Source organism: Microtus oregoni, unplaced genomic scaffold, assembly GCF_018167655.1.
Source record: "Microtus oregoni isolate MIOR12 unplaced genomic scaffold, Mior012 000043F_ref0000047, whole genome shotgun sequence".
Lineage (NCBI taxonomy): Eukaryota > Metazoa > Chordata > Mammalia > Rodentia > Cricetidae > Microtus > Microtus oregoni.
The window spans coordinates 1229856-1249505 of record NW_024543210.1 but is presented as its reverse complement, the minus strand read 5'-3'; the positions used below and the strand labels follow the sequence as shown (position 1 = coordinate 1249505).

Here is a 19650-nt window from a genome sequence, read left to right as displayed (position 1 = left end):
GGCTCAAAAAGTCTTACTGAAACCAAGCAGACAGAGAAATGAAAAGTCTAGAAGCCACACAATAAAACTAAAGACTAGGGCTAGGGTTGTAGCTCAGTGGAAGGGTGTTTAGCATGTGTGAGGACCCTTGGGTTCATTCCCAGCACCACCAAACAAAAGATGCTAATACCTAAGAATGATGTTAAATAGCTGCCCATCTAGAATTCTATTTATCTAAAAATTAACATTTAGTAAAGGCAAAATACTGTTTTGGACAAATTAAAAACGAAGGGATAATTACTAACGGGTCTATAGTAAAGTCATTCAGACAAGAGAGAAACAAGCTCAGATGGGAGGGTGGGGATGCAGAGAGGATGCAGAGAAATGGCCATCATCCTGCTTTAAGGGAAAAGGGGCTTTGGCTCAAATGAAGTTGCATGGAAGCTTGGAAAGCTTGTTATTCTAGGGTAGTGATGCTCCAGGTTCAGTGTTTCTAGGGCTTCTGAGGACCAAAACTCTTCCCACCACAATAAGGTTTGTCTTTTCTTGCTAGAATTCTCTTATGTGCACAACAGAATGTTCCAGAGGCCCTGGGACTTGTGATATCATATAGCATCACAGAGACAGAAAAGTTGCTGTTTTTCATTCAGTTCGACACTAAGGGACTGGTGAAAATTTCTAAGTGTCACTTGGGCTGGAGAGATGACTCAGCCGTTAAGGGCAGGGGCTGTTCTGGAAGACTCCCAGAATATGATTCTCAGAACATGAGCAGCTTCCAAGTTGCTTGTATCTCCAGCTAATCATCTAATGCTCTCTTCTGGCCACTCACACATAGCATATATGCACCCATATATGTAAATAAAAATAAAATAAAATTTAAAAATGTGTCACTCCTACATATGAGCTTTCAGGAAAATAGTGATTTTCATAAATAATATGGCTTGATATGTAATGAGTTTTTAATTGCTATTTTAAATTAATCAATAATGTTTTACTTTGATTTCTGTTCCTGCAATAAAACATTCTAACTCAAGCAATTTGGGGAGGAAAGGGTTTATTTCAGATTGCACTTAAAAGTCACAGTCTATCCTTGAGGGAAGACAAAGGCGGGGACTTTAGGCAAAGTAGAGGCAGGAACCATGGAGAAAGGCAGCTTACTGGCTCACTGTTCAGCGGCCTGGGCCCTCACACATCACTCATCAATCAAGACAATCCCATCTGAGTAGTCCCTCAACTAAGACTCCTCAGTAGGCTGTGCTGAACTGAAGATCATTTGGACAAGGGCGTATAACCTTCCTTGGTTGTAATCCTCCATAGACAGATATAAACCATAAACAAAAGCTCTTTAGGGTCTCAAGTCACTATGAGGAGTGCAAAGAGAGTCTTGGGACCTGAATCAGGTTTAAGATGTAGTTCAAAAAGAATATATTTTATTATTATTATTATTATTTATTTATTTATTTATTTTTTGAGATAAACTCTTACGCTGTTGCTCCGGCGGCAAACGCCCAGCAATTCTGTCCCGGTCTCTGAAGTGCTAGTATTAAGGATTACCGTTATGAGCTAACAGGAAGAGCATCCATCACAGCTCTTTGAAGACAAAGCTTCAAACCAGACAACAGGCTTTAATGTAATTTCAAGTCCAAAACACTGTATCACATCTTTAAACGTTTGAACATGTTTACGGGCGATTCCAGCAGAGTCATTCAAAACGCCTAATGCTGCGTGCGTTCTGAGGCTGAAAGGAGAACAAACTTAAACTGTTCACTGCTGTTTTATGGAGAGTGCTGTTAATAGAGCCTTCGTGGCTAAATGCTGACACCTGTTTGCATCCCTGTTCTGCAGACCCTCAAGCTGTTCTGCGAATAAACCAAATCTGCCCCAAAGGCCAAGGCCGTGAGCTACTCAGTCTTCACGTGAGATCTGATGATCTGGAGCCTACAAGCCCTTTAAGAATTGCCTGATAACAAGTGGTCCTGGTTAGCTTTGATCTTTGAGTCATGTGAGAAGGGAACACCAAAAACTATCCCACCTAGTTAGGGCCAATGAGACCCTTGTTCAACTACCGGTCTGGTGCCCCTAGAGCAGAAAACTACAATTTCTTATAATCTCTGAGGTTTGTGGCCCGGCTCAGGCTGAGGTCCGTCCTTCCTTGGAGGGCTCTAGGCCGAGTTAGCGGCAGGAGTGCTGTAAATATTATCAGCCTCTGCTGGAACTGTGCAGCGGCCATCGTCAGAACCACTTAAAGGCGGTCTCAGTTAATCACTTGCCTGCCCAGGTCACCTGACTCCAACTATCCCAGCAGGCCTTATGGGGAGGCAGTGGCTGCGCACAGATCCCACGTGCGGTAGTGGCGTGGGCCAGCACGTGCAGGGACGCCCCACCCTCTTGCGTGGCACAGTCTGATTGGATGGCCTCAGAGGGGGGAGGGGCGGCCTTCTAGAACGGTCGGTCGTTGTGGCACTGGGCAGGGAGCTTCACTTGAGGCTTTTGCCATCTTTGGAGCTGGGCAGTTGAGGCAGCTCCTGGGTGCCGAGGATGTTGCGCAAGCTCACAGTCGACCAAATCAATGACTGGTTCACCATAGGCAAGACTGTGACCAATGTGGAGCTGCTGGGCTTGCCGCCCGCCTTCCCTGCCGAGGCAGCCCGGGAGGAGGTCCAGCGCCCAGCTGCAGCCCCCAGCGAGGCCCCTGCCATCCAGGCCCAGGATCCAGGTCCAGCTGTGGCCACAGCCCCTGCCCGGCCATCTTCCACCTTTGGGAGGTAGGGAGCCTGCGAGGGGTTAGGTTGGGCCCTCAAGCCGGTGACTGTAGCCCCAGCCCTCAGCACACAGGTGCCTTCCCAGGTTTTCCAGCAAGAAGCTGAACCTCCCAAGAATTTGGTGACTTGTTTGTTTTAATTTCCTGCCTATTGTTTTGAAATAGGGTCTTGTGTAGACTATCCTGGCTTCAACTTATTATGCCTCCATGGATAACCTTGAATTTCTCAATTCTCTGCCCTCCACCTCCCCAAGTCTTGATTACAGGTTTATTCCACCAGCCCCAAGTTCATAGACTGCTTTAAAAATTTTCACTGCAAGGATTCATTGTGGGTGAGATTGTGTGTGTGTATACTTGTGCCAGGATACCTTGTTAGAGTAGGTCCACCTGTGTTGGCTCCTGGGGATTGAACTCTGGTCACTGGGATTGCTGGCAGGTGCCCTTTCCCAGCTGAGGCATCTCACTGCCCCAGATGCTATCTACCTTCCTTCCTGAAGGGTTATTTTATATTTGTTTGTTTGGCTTGGTTTTTTGAGACAGGGTTTCTCTGTTGCTTTGGAGCCTGTCCTGGAACTCGCTCTGTAGACCAGGCTGGCCTCGAACTCACAGAGATCCGCCTGCCTCTGCCTCCTGGGATTAAAGGCGTGAAGTCATTGTGAGCCCCCTGACCTGCCTGGGTGCTGGGAATGAAACTCAGGTCTTCTGCAAAACCATTCTATACTTTTAATTCCCGGTTCCTCTCTCTAGAGTCCCCAGACACTGGTTTTGAAGTTGGTTGCCCGTTTCCAGAAACCTTGTGCAGAGTTACCAAAATGTCCGCTTCCCTTCTGCGCTTCCCACTGTTGCTTGTTAATGCACACACGCTGGTGTGGTGAAGAATAATTTTCCAGACTCCTCAAGTGATGCTTGAGGTTTTTGTGGTGTTGCAAACACGGCATGGCTTTGGATTCGTGATGTTGCACATCTGTTGCCATCCCGGTATCGTTAGCAGTAAAAAATCAACGTGGTCCACCTGGTTTTACTGCTCCTTAACCTTTGACAACTAAGGGTAATTTTTGTTTGTTTCCATGTTTTTCTTCTGCAGAGTTCTGTGTGGTTGAAATCACACAATCTCAGCCCTCTGAGACTGGCTGCTTTCACTTAGTAATTGCATTTGAGGTTCAACATACTTATCTGCGGACACATATCTTGGTTGTTTCCCAGTTCTGGAAGTTAACAAATGAAGCTGTTTGCATTTGTGCAGGTTTCTATAGAGACAAAAGTTTTCAGTACATTTGTACATTTCAGTAGGTAACTAGCAAAGAGTTTGATGCTAATTCTTTGTTCAATTTCACTTTATTGTTTTAAATTTAGTGTCATTGTGGATGTACTGAGTATGAGTGCAGGTGCCCGTAGAGGCCAGAAGAGGGTGTCAGATCCCTGGACTCGGGAGTGGCAGGCAGTTCTAAGCTACTTAATGTGGGTGCTGGGAACTGAACTCTGGTTCTTTGGAAGAGCAGCAAGTGCTTTTAACCACCGGGCCATCTCTTCAGTCCTTGTTCGGTTTCTTTAACCTTTTTACCTCTCATCACTCTCCTTGGGTTAAGTGTCTGCCTCGAGTGATGGGTGGATGTGGTGGGAGCCAGGCAGAAGGACACCTGTTTAGGAGAGACTGGAGGTGGCGAGTAGAAGCCAGCATGGTAGTACCCTAGCTTGGTACCTCTGTTACTCCCACCTGAAACCCAGCGCTCTTGGCAGTTGTTGAGAGCCGTTTGTTAATGAAAAACTATTTCAAGACAGTGTTTTACTATTTTGCCCAATTTAATCTTGAAACTGAGCATAAGTGGTCCTCCTGCGTTAATCTCCAAGGCATTGGGATTACAGGTATGCACCACCAACTCTGTCTCTTTAATTTTCAAAAATTTATTATTCTGTGTTTCTGGGCTATATTGATGTGTGTGCTTGCTTCGGAATACTACAGGGAAGATACAGGGTGTGTGTAAGCATATAAACAAGTTAGGATCTGTGTGTGGAGGGCGGAGGGAGCTTTCAGCAGCGCTTCTTGCCTGTTCCCTTGTTGGGTCGGGGTTTCTCTTGACTGTGTTTCCTCCTGTCTGCCGCCCACCTCACCACAGGAGTGCTGGGTTCTAAGGACGGAACTCAGGTGTCAGGCTTGTGTGGCAGTGTCCTTACTTGCTCTCAGTCTTGCTGGCAGTGTTTTAGCTTTTAAAAGTGATTCTTGTTAGCACTGCTTCCGTCTTTTGTAGAGTCGAATACAACCTTTAGATCTTGGTTGAGTTTGTTTTTTGGAGGAACCCCGGGGACATAGAGTGGCTAATTTGTTTGATTTTTCAGACTTTATTTCCTTGAATTACTGTGGTGATGATTTTGTGTCAGAGCTCCACTTAAGGCTCTGCAACTGCCTTAGGCTTCCCTGGAGGAATATAATGTTTTCATTCATTTATTTTGATACCGGAACTAGAATTTATTGACCTTGTCAGAAACTAAAAGTATAGATTCATTTGTCATTTTAATTTCTAAGGAGCAATTTTTAAACTCTTCAAGTCTTTATGGACTGAGACGTGTTAATCAAAGGTGAGTCTGCAGAACAGTGAGCCGACAGAAGGTGAGTGTGCCATTAAAAAACTAGATTGGCATACATTCCGATACTTTGTCAGCGCTCCAGACCACTTTAATTGCCTGCCTGATGAGTTACTGGTGACGCTTTTCTGAATAGTGCTAGTGGCATTTCTCTTCGGTGCCTTCCTGGACTCTGAACACATGTACATCCGGTGTGTAGCATCCTAGCGTGTAGTAAGCACTCTGATTGCAGCTACGTTAATCCTTACACCAACACTGACATTATTGGATTGAGTAAGGAGAGTTTTTTTTTTAAATTTTTTTTTGCAGGGGGAGGGGAAGGATCAAGGGAAGGCATGGAGAGATTGGGGTGGGGTCAGAGGGGGTGGAAGGATCAAGGGAGGCCATGGAGTGGGGCCATCTGAGCAGAAGGGGCTCACTCAGCACTCTGCTTATGCATCTCTTTGCATATTTTTGGAGTTGTATTGCTTCCAACAGAACACCTTACTGATTGTGGAAATTATCACAGAATTCCCGCTAGTTACTGCAGCCGCTGATATACAGTAGACACTTGGGTATTTGAATGCAATGTCTAGATCCCAGTTGTCAAGTTGGGTACTCTATGCCTGCTCTTTATTCTGGACATGGCCACTCCAAGGTATGTTTGAGGAGGAAGGTTTATATTGTAGAGATGAGGAAAGTATAGCCAGAGCCATCTGGAAGAGCCCTGGAAGAAGCAGGAAGAGAAAGTAGTAGACTACACATGGCCAGCAGATTGGACCAGACCATGAGAGAAGAGAGAGGGGGAGAGAGAGCCAAGAGAAGCATGTGGCTGAAAAGGCAGGGTTACCTAGAGAGAAGCTGGGGCAGGGGAAGCCCAGGATCTGGAGAGGTTTAGGGTAGGGGTGGAGTGAGAAGAGCCACTGGCACTCAGTGAGCCTGGAGGCTGGCCTGCTCTTTGATGTGCTAACAGGCACGGTAGATAGCTATTTGTCCCTCTGACAGTGATGAGTGCTGACTCCCTTGATAGGGGGGAATGGGTGCCAGAATGGGGAGTAGAGTTTCCTTTGTAACTTTCTGACTCGCTCCTGCTTGGACTGACTCAAAAGATGTACGTTGTCTGATACATGAAATATGGCTGATTTTCCTGAAGGATGGTTTTGAGGGTATTTATTTACAGCAACTGCACTATATGTATTTCCAGAGTAAGAGAGTGGCTCACAGTTCACACATGACCAGCCTGGAAGAAAGCATATCTCTTGCTGTGTTACTGTAAGCACCTCCCATCTTTGAGCTGGCTTTTCATGGTTCTCTGCTACAGCACCAAGAAGAGTGTCTGGCATGAGGCCAGTGCTCAGCTACTATTTACAGAAGGAGCAGCTCGCACAACACTTGCACCTAAGGCTGAGTATACCAAGCGACTTTCTGTGGGAATATTGCTATTGGAGAAATTTGAATTTGAATTCTTTTGTTTTTTGTTTTGTTTTTGAGACAGGGTTTCTTTGCTTTGGAACCTGTCCTGGAACTCAATCGGTAGTAGACAGGCTGGCCTCAAATTCACAGAGATCTACCTGCCTCTGCCTCAATTTGAATTCTTAATTGTGGCCTTCAGAGCATCTCTCTATCCTTTAGGAAACAAACCTGCTGAGACTTGGGTTTTGAGCGTGCGGACTTGACACTTCCTTTAAGCATCTAAGAGGAGGTGTCCACAGGCGGCTGTTATTTGTGTCTGGACTGCAGAAAGCAGATGAGGCTGGGGTCGGACAGGCCGAGTGTGATTCCAGCTCTGCTAGTTACCTTGAACCTGGCACTGAACTTGTCTGAGCTATTCCTTTGTCGAGTGAGATGTACAAGGTTTGGATTAAATGAGAAATTGTGCACAGTACCCAGAATGTAGTATTTAAACATTGCTAAACAGATTGATCTGGCTAATAATGACAACGTACTGGTGTGTTTTGTGAATACTGTAACAGCTGGTTTTCTGCAGATGAACTCATTTTATCTATTCCCTAGCTAAAAATTTTAGCTATCGTGCCCATATAATTTTCAATAAAATGTACCTGAAGCACCCCAGGCATCCTAAATACTTAATACACATATGCATACACACACGTGTGCACAGATTCAACCTTAATTCCATCACCAGATTTAAGTAAATAGCTTGAAGTATAAACACCTGGCTCTGTTAACCATGATTAGAAATCAGATAGCAGTCCCCATGAGCTGCTATGAGGTTCTGTTGGGTCTGAGTCAGAACTCAGAAAGGGAGTGATATTTTCTTTCTCCTTCCTTTTGGATGCTAGCCAGAATCGAAGTCTACCTTTCTTGGTTCTCTGGGCCTCTTTGTCCCCCTTTGTCATGCGGCATCTTGCCTGCATCATGGCTGACCTCTATGCCTAGCTCAAATGGCGTGATTTTGCTGTCTCCTACCCATGATTATAGTGAACTCTTCTCAGAAACAGGGAAAGCTGTATTTTAAATTGAATATTGCTTCCACATTCATGGCCCCTTCCTCTTGTTCCCATGGAGGGTGACATCATATAATGGATCTGACTTCATTTCAGTATTGCAGTGTAAGAAGTTCATATTAATCATTTATTCTACACATGGGCTCTCAGAATAAAAGTCAAGGTTAAGTTTCACAAAAAATAGTCAAACTTCATATTAAATTTGCTTAGTTCTGTGACATTTGAGGTGTAAGAAAATACTTCAAACATTTAGGCAACATTTTAGTTAAAAGCATACTAATCAATGAAAATATTGAATATTTAGAGTGGTTAAAAACACTGCTAAAACAGGTTGGTGACAGGAATTTTAACTTCTGACCTTGTAACAGAGAAACATGAGGTCACATCACTGTCCTGGCTGGTGCTCTGAGCTGCGATGGTAAGGTGCCCTCGGTGTTCTTAACTCGATGGGTAGTAGTGCGGCCGGTTCCACACTCTGTGTGAACATGACAGAAGCCTGCTGTTGGCGTGTCTGTCTACATAACTTGAAATCGTGGGTATTTCTTCTTTGTGGGGCCTCTGGGAGCTTTCGCCCGAGAACACAGGGGCCGGGGAACAGCTGGCGGCGGAGTCCCATGGGCCAGCGTGCCGACCCCCTCTGTCAGGACTGCTGAGGAAGTCTCTCAGAACTTGCTTGAAGATGTAGACGATTTCCCAGGGAAGTACATCGTTTTCTGCCAGAAGTTCTCGGAATCTAAGGGGGATGCAGGGATGAATGTTTAGAAATTTCTCTTGTACTCCATCCGCCTCCCAAATGCAGCTTACATAATGTAGTTGTGTGCTAGGTACTTACCTTTTGAATAATCAGAAAAACTTTGTAATTAAAGCTTCCAGTGAAGAAATTTTGATTGTAATTAAAATAAATTTATACCAGTAAGCTATGAAGTCTATAGAGTTTTACAGACAAGTATCTAGTGCGTGTGATTAAAACACTGACAGAATGGGGCAGTTTCTAGTCTGAAGGTGGAACAGCTCACACACACACACACACACACACACACACACACGAATGCAGCACATTACCTGCTGAGAATAGTTCCGGTTTGACAAGGGTGCACTTGGGAACAAAGAACTTCAAGCTGTCTTTGTTCGGTAGCTGGGATGGTTGCCTGAGGATTCTGGTAGTTTCGCAGCCAGTTGTAATCCACACCTGTTTTTTTCACTTTCTGTTCATTTTCGATCTCTTGTATTAATCTCTCACGCTCTTTTAGATGCCATTTTAATTCCCGAAGCAGGGTCTTTGTCACCATATCTGAGCCAGCGCAGTGTGTTTGCTTGTAGGAATTATTTCCCGGCCACTTCATCCAGCTGAAAAGTGGCATTTTTAGGCTGTGGAGATGTTAAATGTTTACTTGCATAACATTTTTATGACTTTTTTAAAAATTTAAAATTGCCAGAAAAATTCATGAATCTTTCACTGGTTAGACATGCAGGTCAAAATAAGATTAGAACATTAGGATTAAAGTCTTTCAATTTCTAACTAGGTCAGTGCTAAACCCAAGCTTTGAAAATACTTAGATATAACTAAGCAGAAATTAAATAAAACCAAAGATAATAATACAAGCTACAATTTTTGAAAATAACTCTTGCTATTAGAAGTTCTTAGGAGGCTTTAAAATATCAGTCTTGCAAATGTAGACTTTGACTTGCTCTCTGTACAGAAAGCATAAAGCTTACCTGCCGAGTGATCTGTTGTGGGAATGCTGCCAGAGACTTTGCTGGAGCCGGAGATGAAGCTGTGTTTCACTCAGGCGGGTCTCATTCTCTTGGAGGAGTCCTCCGGTGAAGAACGTGTCTCCTCATTTACCCACTGGAGCTGTGTTTGAAACAAACAACTTTTCTGTGTTAGGAATGAAGTTCTGCTGTTTTCATTTCGAGAGAATGCTAACTAATACACTTGTCTCTAAGCTAAGAGAAATATATATACACCTTTCATCTTCACAAATTATATAACTGTCTACCTTTGGAGCGTAGCTTATTTTGTTTGCAAAAGATGCCGGCATCTATGGATGCTGGTCCCAGATGCATGCTGCATGTCTCTGGAAAGGGAGTGAAGAGCAGGCGTGAGGCACTACAGATGCTCTCCCAGCTGAGGTGAAGATTGTCGCATGGGTGCTGCTTTGCTGTGCGTAGCCGTGGGTCACAGCTCCATGCTGTATTTTTATGCCTGTAGAGCTCTAAAAATAACCACACTGCTTTTATTCTTCAGCTTAACTTTCAGGTCATTTGGAAGCCAGGTCACTGTCCCTTCTAATGAAAGCATGAAAAATAGATCAGACTTGACTATATATGCACGACAATGCTCTGTGAAAGCTTATGGTGACTGGGTAAAGTGGGCAAAGCGTGCGGACATCAGTGTGTGGGGCGCTAGCAAATGCTACATCATGTATTGCTTGTAAAATAGCAAATTCTGTGTATTGAAGTTGAAATGCTAGAGGACACCAAATCACATGGGTAGATAAATGTAGGATATATTTGATAATCCCTGTGTTCACGGTGGTGAGGCATGAACATCTACAAACTTCGGTAGAATTATACATGGTGTGGTGTGGCTTATTGGGGAGAGTGCTTCCCTGGCATGTGTGACCTGAGGCCCGTCTCTAGCACCATATATAGTCAGGTGGTAGTATTATATGGAGGAAGGAGTATCAGAAGTTGAAGGTCACACATGGCTGTACATAGAGGTCAAGTTTCAGAGCTTTGATAACCACTGCTTATGCGAACACTGGTGTGCTTTGGGCTTTGTTGTGCATTTTTTCGGTTTAGGTGCTTGCCCTGTGAAACAGTGGCTAGAGTATAAAAGGTCTTTGCTTCTTCGCTTTCTGTTAAGTGATGACTTTGCAGCTTTTCTTCTAATAATTTTTATTTCTTCTGTTGCTTTTCTTCCCAGTGAACCAAGAATAATAGGCATTGTTCAAATCAGACCTGTGTGACATGTGATCAAGAGTGACATGTGTGGTCATGCTACAGTGCCTATTATGTCTGGAAAAGACCAGATGTCAGGGTTCATTGTCCTCAATGAGAAGCTTTTACATCATATTGCCTGTGACAGCAGGAGAGGGGAAGGAGGGAAGTGTGTGGTGACAGAATGTCCTTGCAAATTAAAAGCCAGAACTGTACCGAATCATGCAACTTTGAAACTTCATTATTTAAAAATTTCCTTCCTCTGGAAGGGAGGGGAGTGAAGAAAGATGTATAGCCCAGTAAAATCAAAATTAAAAAATTTCCTTCCTCTGAAGTGCTAACAAAAATATAACATATATTGACGAAGGAAAACAAGCCTGATTTCTTCTCCATCCCTGCCCCTGTCCAGCTTCCCCACTGACCACTCCAGTGCTGACCACATCTGTCCATCACTGCCCCTACTCAGCTTTCTCGCTGACCACACCTGTCCATCACTGCAGTCTCCTTTCCTGCCCATCATTTTTGTGTGTGTTTGTTGGTTTTGAGACAGTCTCACAATGTAGTCCTGGCTGCCTTGGAACTCACTATGTAGATTAGGCTGATGTCAAATTCGTAGAGATCTACCTGCCTCTGCCTCCTGAGTGCTGGGATTAAAGACATGGATCACCACACTGCCCCCAGATTTAGATACATCGACTTCTCAAAGCTTTCTCTGTTATTTGTAGCTGCTATCCAATTCTGTTTTAGTTCAACTCACTTTTTTTCTTCAACATTTTTCCTTGGTTTTACTCTTCTTTGAACTTATTCTAATTTTTCCTTTTATTCCCAGTTTTTAAATGCTTTCTTATGAAATTCAGTTCCCTGTATTTGCTGGGGTTCAGTTGTGTAACAGATATGATGTCTCTTATGGTCTGGAGGGTTAGGACCTAGTTCACTACATGGGTCTAGTTCCTGCTTTCGTCAGGTGGCCCTTCTAAGGGAGAGACACATGTGTGGGTAAGGTAGTATGGGTTGTCTGTGTTGTTTAATGTTTTTGTAGTGGCCAAGTGTCACGCCCCACCTCGTCCAGCAAGGATGACGCGCGACACACCGGAGCTCTTCTCACTGCAGTTTATTCCAGGACTTTATTCACAGCAATCTATCTCCTTCTCCTTCTCTTTCTCTCGCTCCCCTCTCTCTTCTCTTCCTCTCTCTCCCCTCTCTCCCTGGGCAAACCTCTCCCAGCCCTTAAGTAGGCATGGGCTGCCAACCCCGAACTGCCAGGTGGGCACTGCCCATAGGTTCATGCATATGCAGGCAGCTGATAATCATTGCGTGATCATAGCATAGGTCAGGCCTTAGCCATCTCAGGAGTTGATTATACATCTCCATCAGGTGTGGCTCTGTGCTGCTCGCTACAGCCAAGGAAGGACTTTCTGCTTGGGATAGTTTTAAAAATTATTTTTTAAGATTTATTTGCATTGGTGTCTATCCTGCCTATGTGAGGGTGTCAGATACCTTGGAACTAGAATTCCAGACACTTGTGAGCTGCCATGTGGGTGCTGGGAATTTAACCCGGTTCCTCTGGAAGAGCAGCCAGTGCTCTCAACCACTGGGCCCTCTCTCCATCTGGGGATAATTGTTTTGAACAGGGATTTATTTATTGATTCCTGAACCAGGGTCTCTTTGAAGCTGATCTCAGATTCACTGTACCGCTGCCCCAGCCTCTTAAACAGATCACTGGCATAAGCCGCAACACTTGCTCTTTGAACAGAGACTAAAATAACCTTGGAGGAATTCTTGAGAGCCGTCTTTCTTCTCTGCCTGGCTTACTGGGCATCTGTCTAGACGTTACTCATGTCTGATCTTCACAGAGCTCTAATTACCTCCTCAGGTCACACCAAGTACTCATTCCTTTGAGCTTACTTGTTCAGAACATATTTTCTAGTGTTTAGTTTGTGCTACTTATAATGTACTAAGTTTAATTTTCCTCCTTTCTGATGAAATTGTTAAGACTGAAGCAGAGGCCAAATACCATTCTCTGTAATATCTGTCCTACTCCCATGCAGTTAGAGAATGTATTCGTAGGCAAGATAAGGCAATTCCCTTTTAAAAATTATTTTTTCTGTTTATCAGGGTAAAAACAGATTAGCATGAGTTTATCAACTAATGTTGTAAGTTCATAAATGGTTCACTTATGCATGAGAACATTATTAAGCTATTTTATATGGAAGACATGCAACAGTTGAGTCATTTTCTGTTTGTCTTGTTTGCTTGTTTTTTTATTTTTATGTGGATGGACATTTGCCTACTTTTATGTCTGTGCAGCTGTGTGCAGTGCTTGCAAAGGCCAGAAGAGGGCATCAGATCTTCTGGAACTGGAGTTACAAATGGTTGTTAGCCACCATGTGGGTGCTAGGAATCAAACCCTCATCCTCTGGAAGAGCAGCCAGTGCTGTTAACTGCTGAGCCACCTCTCCAGTCCCAGTTATCTTGGTTTTTCTAGGCTATATCTGATTAAATAGTTCAGAGTCTTCAATGACTCGAAATGGTGCCGTGGTGTTCCCAGTATGCACATCTGTACAACTCTTAAGTTGCATGACAAAGTGCACAAAAAGAGAAGTCTAGAAATAGAATCAGGGACCTCGAAAGGCTGCTAAGGGACAGGGTGCCTTTGTCACATTACTCTTGAGGCCACTGGGTGTAGGTAACAGCATTAGGTTGCAATTACAAATTTTTTTCCTTGTGGGAAAGTTAATATTTTGTTTTAATTCTTTTGCTGTGAAGTTAAAAATCAGGGTTAATGGTTCATTTTATTAAAGTTAAAAATTGCAGTTCTATGAACATGTTTAAATATTAAAAATACTTCAAAAAATATTAAAAATACTTGACAAATTATGAGCAGGGGTAAACTGTTGCTCTGATAAATGCCTCTATAAAAGTCCTCTACTGACCTGAGCAAAGTAAGGACCCCATTTTCCCACTTGTATTCTATGGTATTAAAAGTCCTACCCAGAGCAATTAGGGAAGAAAAAATCAGAAAAGTTGTCAGTACCAAGATGGAGTCACTGTTAAACTCAACAGAACAGAGTCAGGCCGTTGTGCAGGGAGGATTAAGCGCCTTAACAGGGTACCTATTGAGAAGCATTGCAAGCACTGCCAGAGGGCATTACATGCACAAACCTGCAACAGCTCTCCCTAGGTCTTTCCAGACCTCAGTTCAGATGGTGCGAATCCAAGTGAGCGAGACACCTGCCTGGATGGTCTCTGTCGGTTCACTCAGTAGTCATGGTCTGGCTTGATGGGCAGTCCATGCTGAGCTCCTCGGGGGAGTCCACCACCCCACAGATGCCAAGCTCTCCCAGCCATAGTGACACTTGTGCGTCAGGGTGTGAATGATGAAAAGAGAAAGTGGTTGATTGGCGGCTCCCTGGCTGCTCTTAAGGCAGAGCTGGTTCCCATGCCTAGCCCTTAGCACTGGGATGAGATGTGGTTGGAGATGGTAGAAGAAATAAAAGGAAAATCTTGGCTTGGTGTGCCTTGTATCTTGGCATTCTCACCAGCCTCCTTGCTGCTGTGTGTCTCAAGAGTCCTCAGAGCCTTACCTGTGTGCTCTGGCTGCGTGCTGCTCAGTGTGTCCACAGTGCTCACTCTGCTGCTTACTGTGTTGCTCATGCCCGTGGCTCAGCTGCTCTGGCCCTGTGCTGCTCATGCCCGTGGCTCAGTTGCTCCGGCCTTGGGGATGCTGATCTGGTACGTGGTCTCCAGGCTCCTGCTGGGCTTACTACTCCCTTTCCTTTGTCACTGTTCAAATGGTGTCTGGTGTTAAACATTTTCCTTTTTCTGACCAAAACCCATCTTTCTCAGGTCAGCAGTTTCTTCCTGTCTCACCTCAACCCCAACTCCTCCCGCTCAAAGCTCCAGGTACATTCTGGGACCTCAGAACGATTTTTGGACTGCCTTCCCCCTAAATGTCTAACATGGATTCTACCTTTTTCAGACCTTTCCCCAAATGTCACCAATGACCTTGGCTAACAATGTAACTGTCATTGCCCCATATTTGACATTGCTTTCCCCATGCACCTTATTCCACTCATTAAAAAAAAATTTTTACATGTATGCATTTGAGTGTCTGCATGGTATGTACACTATGCTTGGTGCTGTGGGGCTAGATCTGAAACTGGAGTTAGTCAGTTGTGAACCATCATATGGGGGCTGGGAACTGAACCCAGGTCCTCTCTAGTAAGTAACAAGTGCTCTTAATCATCCTCTCACCCATTTCACTCATTTAATTCTCTTTCCCTCCTGTGAGGACAGTCTGGAGTGGGGACTGCTCCCTCCTGGATGTCCAGAAGATGCCGCATGTGGAACTGGACCTCTGTTATTTGTGAGTGAGCATCAGGAACGGAAGAACGTGGATAGCTTCGTATCAAGCAGAAGTAGGCCAGCACAGCTCACAGCTCACTAGAGTGTGCTAGTGTTTTCCAGAGAAGCGAGCCAGGAGGAGGATGACTAGGAAGCTGTCTTCCCCATGGGCCAGGGAGTCCCACAACATGCCACATCACATTAGGGAACCAGGTGTAATGTAATTCACAGTGCGAAGGCTTGAGAGCCTAGGGTGGTGGAGCTGATGGGGTGAATACCAAATATAGAGCCAAGTGCCTCAAATACCCGAGGTCAGGGAAAATGACGTTCCAGGTCAGCAAGGGAGAGAGACCCTTTGTCTCCCTAGTCACTCTTGTTGCGTAGGCTTTCAGTGGGACGGGTGCCTTTCTGCCCACACTTGGAAGTGTGGGACATCTTTACACTGTCAGTTCGCTCCAATACTGTCTTCTGAAAACAGCTGGAGATACGTTCTCCCTTTTCATCTTCTTACATTATGATGGCTTGGAAAATTTTTATTGTGGCATAAGTATATACAACTCAAAATTTGCCATTTTAGCCAAACAGTTAATTGGCACAAATTACATTTACAATATTTTGTCACCATGGACTCCGTCGCTCAAGCCTTTAAAAAAAATCATCTTTAATAGAAATTCTTAATCATTAAGCAATGACTCATTGAAGATGTTTTTTCCAGAATGGTCCTGGTCACAGAGCCACCTGGAGCCCCAGCTGTGCACAAACTCCCAGTCTCTTCCTGGGCTCCCCAGAACATGCTCTCCAGTTCCTCTGCCAAAATCTCCATTCCTCGACATTCCTCCATACCCCTACTCTGATTTTTCTTTTTTGAGACAGGCCTCCACTCTGCAGCCCTGGTTGGCCTGTGTAGACTAGGCCGACCTTGAATTTACCCAGCTAGAGATATTTTATGGGTATTAAGTATGAATTTTATGAAAAGTTACCCTTTTATCCTGGAATTCTTATTTTACTTTTGGATTTAAAAAGTACTTTTATTGTGTTTTTAATTATACACGTGTGTGGGTGTGTGCACATGAGTGCCTGTGCCTGAGGAGGACGGAGGCTTCAGATGCACGGGAGTTGGAGTCACAGGCGGTTGTGAGCTGCCCAGTGTGGATGCTGGCAGCTGAACCCGGTCTATCACCTGTGAGAACTGTATGTTAACTGCTGAACCACCTCTTCAGCCCTGGGATTGTGTTCATTAGAATGGAGCTCACTGTGTGGCCCAAGCTGGCTTGAACTTGTAGCAGCCTCCTGCCTTAGCCTTCTGAATGCTAAGATTACAGAATTCCCTGGAATTCTTTGCTCTGTGTCCCTCAGCATGGCATATGCTTTGTTTACTGGAATGGTGTTTTCACAAGGGCAAGGACTTAGCTTGGCTTGCTGTGCTTTCTCCACTGTCTAAGACAGTGTAGCAGTGCTCCATAAATGTTTATCCATTCATGCTTGCACATGTGACTTTGTTTACATGTGCAGAGTTGCACGGTTCTGGGGAAGATGGTGAGACTATAGGACAAACGTGCTTTCGGTCTTGGTATGTCTGCAGATTGCCTGTCATCATGCACAGTCGGATCACACATCTCCTCCTCAGTATTCTGAGATGATTTGTATTTTTGTCAGCTTAGTTGATGAAAAAAATCTATTCATATTACTTTTCAATTTTAATTTGTATGTATATGGGAGTTTTGCTTGTATGTATATCTGTGCACCACTTGTCATGCCTTGTGTCTATGGAGGCCATAAGAGGCCGTCAGAGCCCATGGAACTGGAGTTATAGATCCTTGAGAAGCCACCGTGTGGGGTTGGGAACTGAACCCAGCTCCTCTGGGAGAAGAGCCAGGTCTCTTAACTGCACCACATTTATGATTTTCATGCCTTCATTTGATAACTGAATTTGAGCATTTAAAATTGTTTTTTGACTATTTGCACTTTCCCATGATTTACATAAAACAGCTATTCAAGAACTCCCTCTGGCATAGAAGATTGGTGATTTTTTTTAAACTGTCCTTTTCAGGTCTCTCAGTCAGAGGAGCTCAGAAATGGAATATATTAACAAATACAGACAACTTGAAGCACAAGAACTTGATATGTATGGCAAGGATCAACCACCCAGTGGGCCAGGTAAGCAAGTGCCCTTAAATATCTTATGTATGATGTGTGGATAATTCATGCATTAAAACATCATCTTCCCAGAAGTTTAAGGAATATAGTATTTTGGTCAAAGTAATAAAAAACTTAATATGACTTCTTGATTTACATTTTGGCAGGATGAGTGTATTGTATATTATAAAGTATTATTATTTTTTAATTAAATATAAAATCTAAATAACCCATTCTTTGGAAGGTTAAACAATGGTCCTTTACCTATTTAATTACAAATAAAATTAAGGGGTCTGGAGAGATGGCTCAGAGGTTAAGAGCATTGCCTGCTCTTCCAAAGGTCCTGAGTTCAATTCTCAGCAACCACATGGTGGCTCACAACCATCTGTAATGAGGTCTGGTGCCCTTTTCTGGCCTACAAGCATACACACAGACAGAATATTGTATACATAATAAATAAATATAAAAAAAGAAAAAATCACTTAAAAAAGAATAAAATTAAAATATTTCTTTAGTGGCAGTGCTCACCTTCAATCTCAGCACTTGTGAGGCTGAGGCAGATAGATCTCTCTTGATTTTGAGGGCAGCCTGCTCTGCAGATGGAGTTCCAGGTCAGCCAGGGCTGCACAGTGAGATTCCCATGTCTAAAGTGAACCGACATAGCTGAAGGGGAGCTAGGAGATGTGTAGCTGGCACAGTGCCTGCTGCACAAGCGTGAAGACCTGAGCTGGGAAGCTTGGATGGTGTATGCTCTTGATACCACAGCTGGGAGTGCAGGGGTGGCCGGGTCCCTGCAGCCCAGAGAATAGATGAGCTCCAGCCTCTCGGAGAGGATCTGTCTCAAAAACAAAGGTGGGGAGTGATTGATGGAAGCACCTGTTCTTGATCTCTGGCCTTCACATGCATGTGAACACTTGAACATGAGCACTCATAATCATACGTGAACACACCCACAAGAACAGGTGGATGTAAATATAGCACACACACACATGCAAAGACTGGCATTTTTAATAGTAAACATTAAAACAGAATTTTAAAGAGTAGGAATATATGAAATAAAAAGCAAAAGTTTTTTTTTCCCCTTTTTTTTGAGATGGGGTCAGCTATGTTGCCCTGGCTGGCCTGAAACTCCCTGTGCAGGTTGGACTGGCCTTGGAGTCACAGGTCCACTCGCTCCGGAGTGAGTGTGGACTGAAGATGTGCTGGCGTACACCTGCTGGAGATGTTCTTAACTTCCCTTGGCAGGTGCGCTGCTGAGAGGATGGGCTCAGTGGCTCCAGCTGTTTTAATTGTTAGCGCTGTGCCCTGTTGTGACAGACTCCTCTGAGAGCTTTGCCTTGGACCCACCTAGCCAAGAAGCTCTGTTTGCTGCTCCTGTCCTGATGGCCTGTGCTCTCACGAAGGGTGTGATTGAGTTATGGAAACACTTCACACTTCACTTTAGCCTTTGACATAGTTAGCACGTACAATTCACACCCAATCTTAGCATTTATATGAGCTTCTTAATAATACAGATTGGTATGTTCTATTGCTTTTTCTTTCACTTAGTTTTGTGTTTTAACTTTTTTGGTCACTGTGACATACGTGCATATATATATGTGTGTGTGTGTGTGTGTATTCTTATTTACCTCAAGGCAGAAACAGCCTTTGGTGCTTTGCTTTTTTCTCTGAGTTCTTGCTTCAGTGGCGTCATCTGCCTGTGTTCTGCTCTCGAGAGCCTGTGAGATGCTAGTGTTGCAGTTGCCATTGGGTTGGGTGCTGTTCTAGTTGCATTTCTGTTGCTGTGACAAAACCTTTATAAAAAAACCTACAGGATTGGGAAGGGTTTCTGTCCTTTATTGAGAGTGTAATGGCGGATTGACTTTTCCAGGAAGAACTTGCTCCATGCACTCAGACTGAAAAGGAGATAACCTGCTGAGCACCCAACTGTAACCTTCTTGCTCAGGGAGTTGATGGTACAACTAAGAATCCTGTGCAGCTTCCATAGATTTCTATCCGCCACCTTGCGGTTTTGCATGGCTTTCATTTCCAGGTGTCCTGGAGGTCCCCACAGCACGGTGCATTGAGCAGCTAAGCAAGCAAGACAGAAACAAACTGCAAGCGTGGTTCTCTCAGGCAATTAAGGGACTTCACAAGCACAGGGAACTTTGACACAGACCAGAGCTGCCCCTCTGAGTAGCTCACAGTTAAGGTGATAAGGGGAAGGGGCTTAAAAACAGACATTCTGATGAACAAATTCCAGAAAATACATCTTCAGCAAACCTGCATTCTAATTAGGTTAGAGTCCAACTCCACTTCATAGAACTCGTACAGTTCTAGAAGTCTGGTTAGTATGCTACCTGTTTTAAAGTTCCGTTTGAGACAGTGCCTTTCAGCTAAATTCTCTCTGTGTAACTTAGTTTTCTAAGCAAGCTTATTGGTAATCTTATCTATATACTTATCTACAATAATACTTATCTA

At 44.1% G+C, this 19650-nt stretch overlaps 2 protein-coding genes across 2 annotated transcripts in view; one reads left to right on the top strand and one right to left on the bottom strand.

Annotated features, from left to right (window-relative positions):
* Positions 1-2517: 2517 nt before the first annotated feature.
* The window catches only part of Tdrd9 (tudor domain containing 9), a 102572-nt gene continuing 85439 nt past the window's right edge, over positions 2518-19650 (top strand). The window contains exons 1-2 of the mRNA XM_041633413.1: positions 2518-2744; positions 17105-17211. Coding sequence (XP_041489347.1) covers positions 2518-2744; positions 17105-17211 — 334 coding nt within the window. The remainder of the gene's footprint in view (positions 2745-17104; positions 17212-19650) is intronic.
* Rd3l (RD3 like) lies at positions 7866-9591 on the bottom strand. The gene is made up of 3 exons (XM_041633414.1): positions 9484-9591; positions 8830-9135; positions 7866-8500 (listed from the first exon to the last, which is right to left on the bottom strand). Exons 2-3 carry the CDS (start codon positions 9126-9128, stop codon positions 8206-8208), a joined length of 594 nt encoding a protein of 197 aa, XP_041489348.1. The 5' UTR covers positions 9129-9135; positions 9484-9591; the 3' UTR covers positions 7866-8205.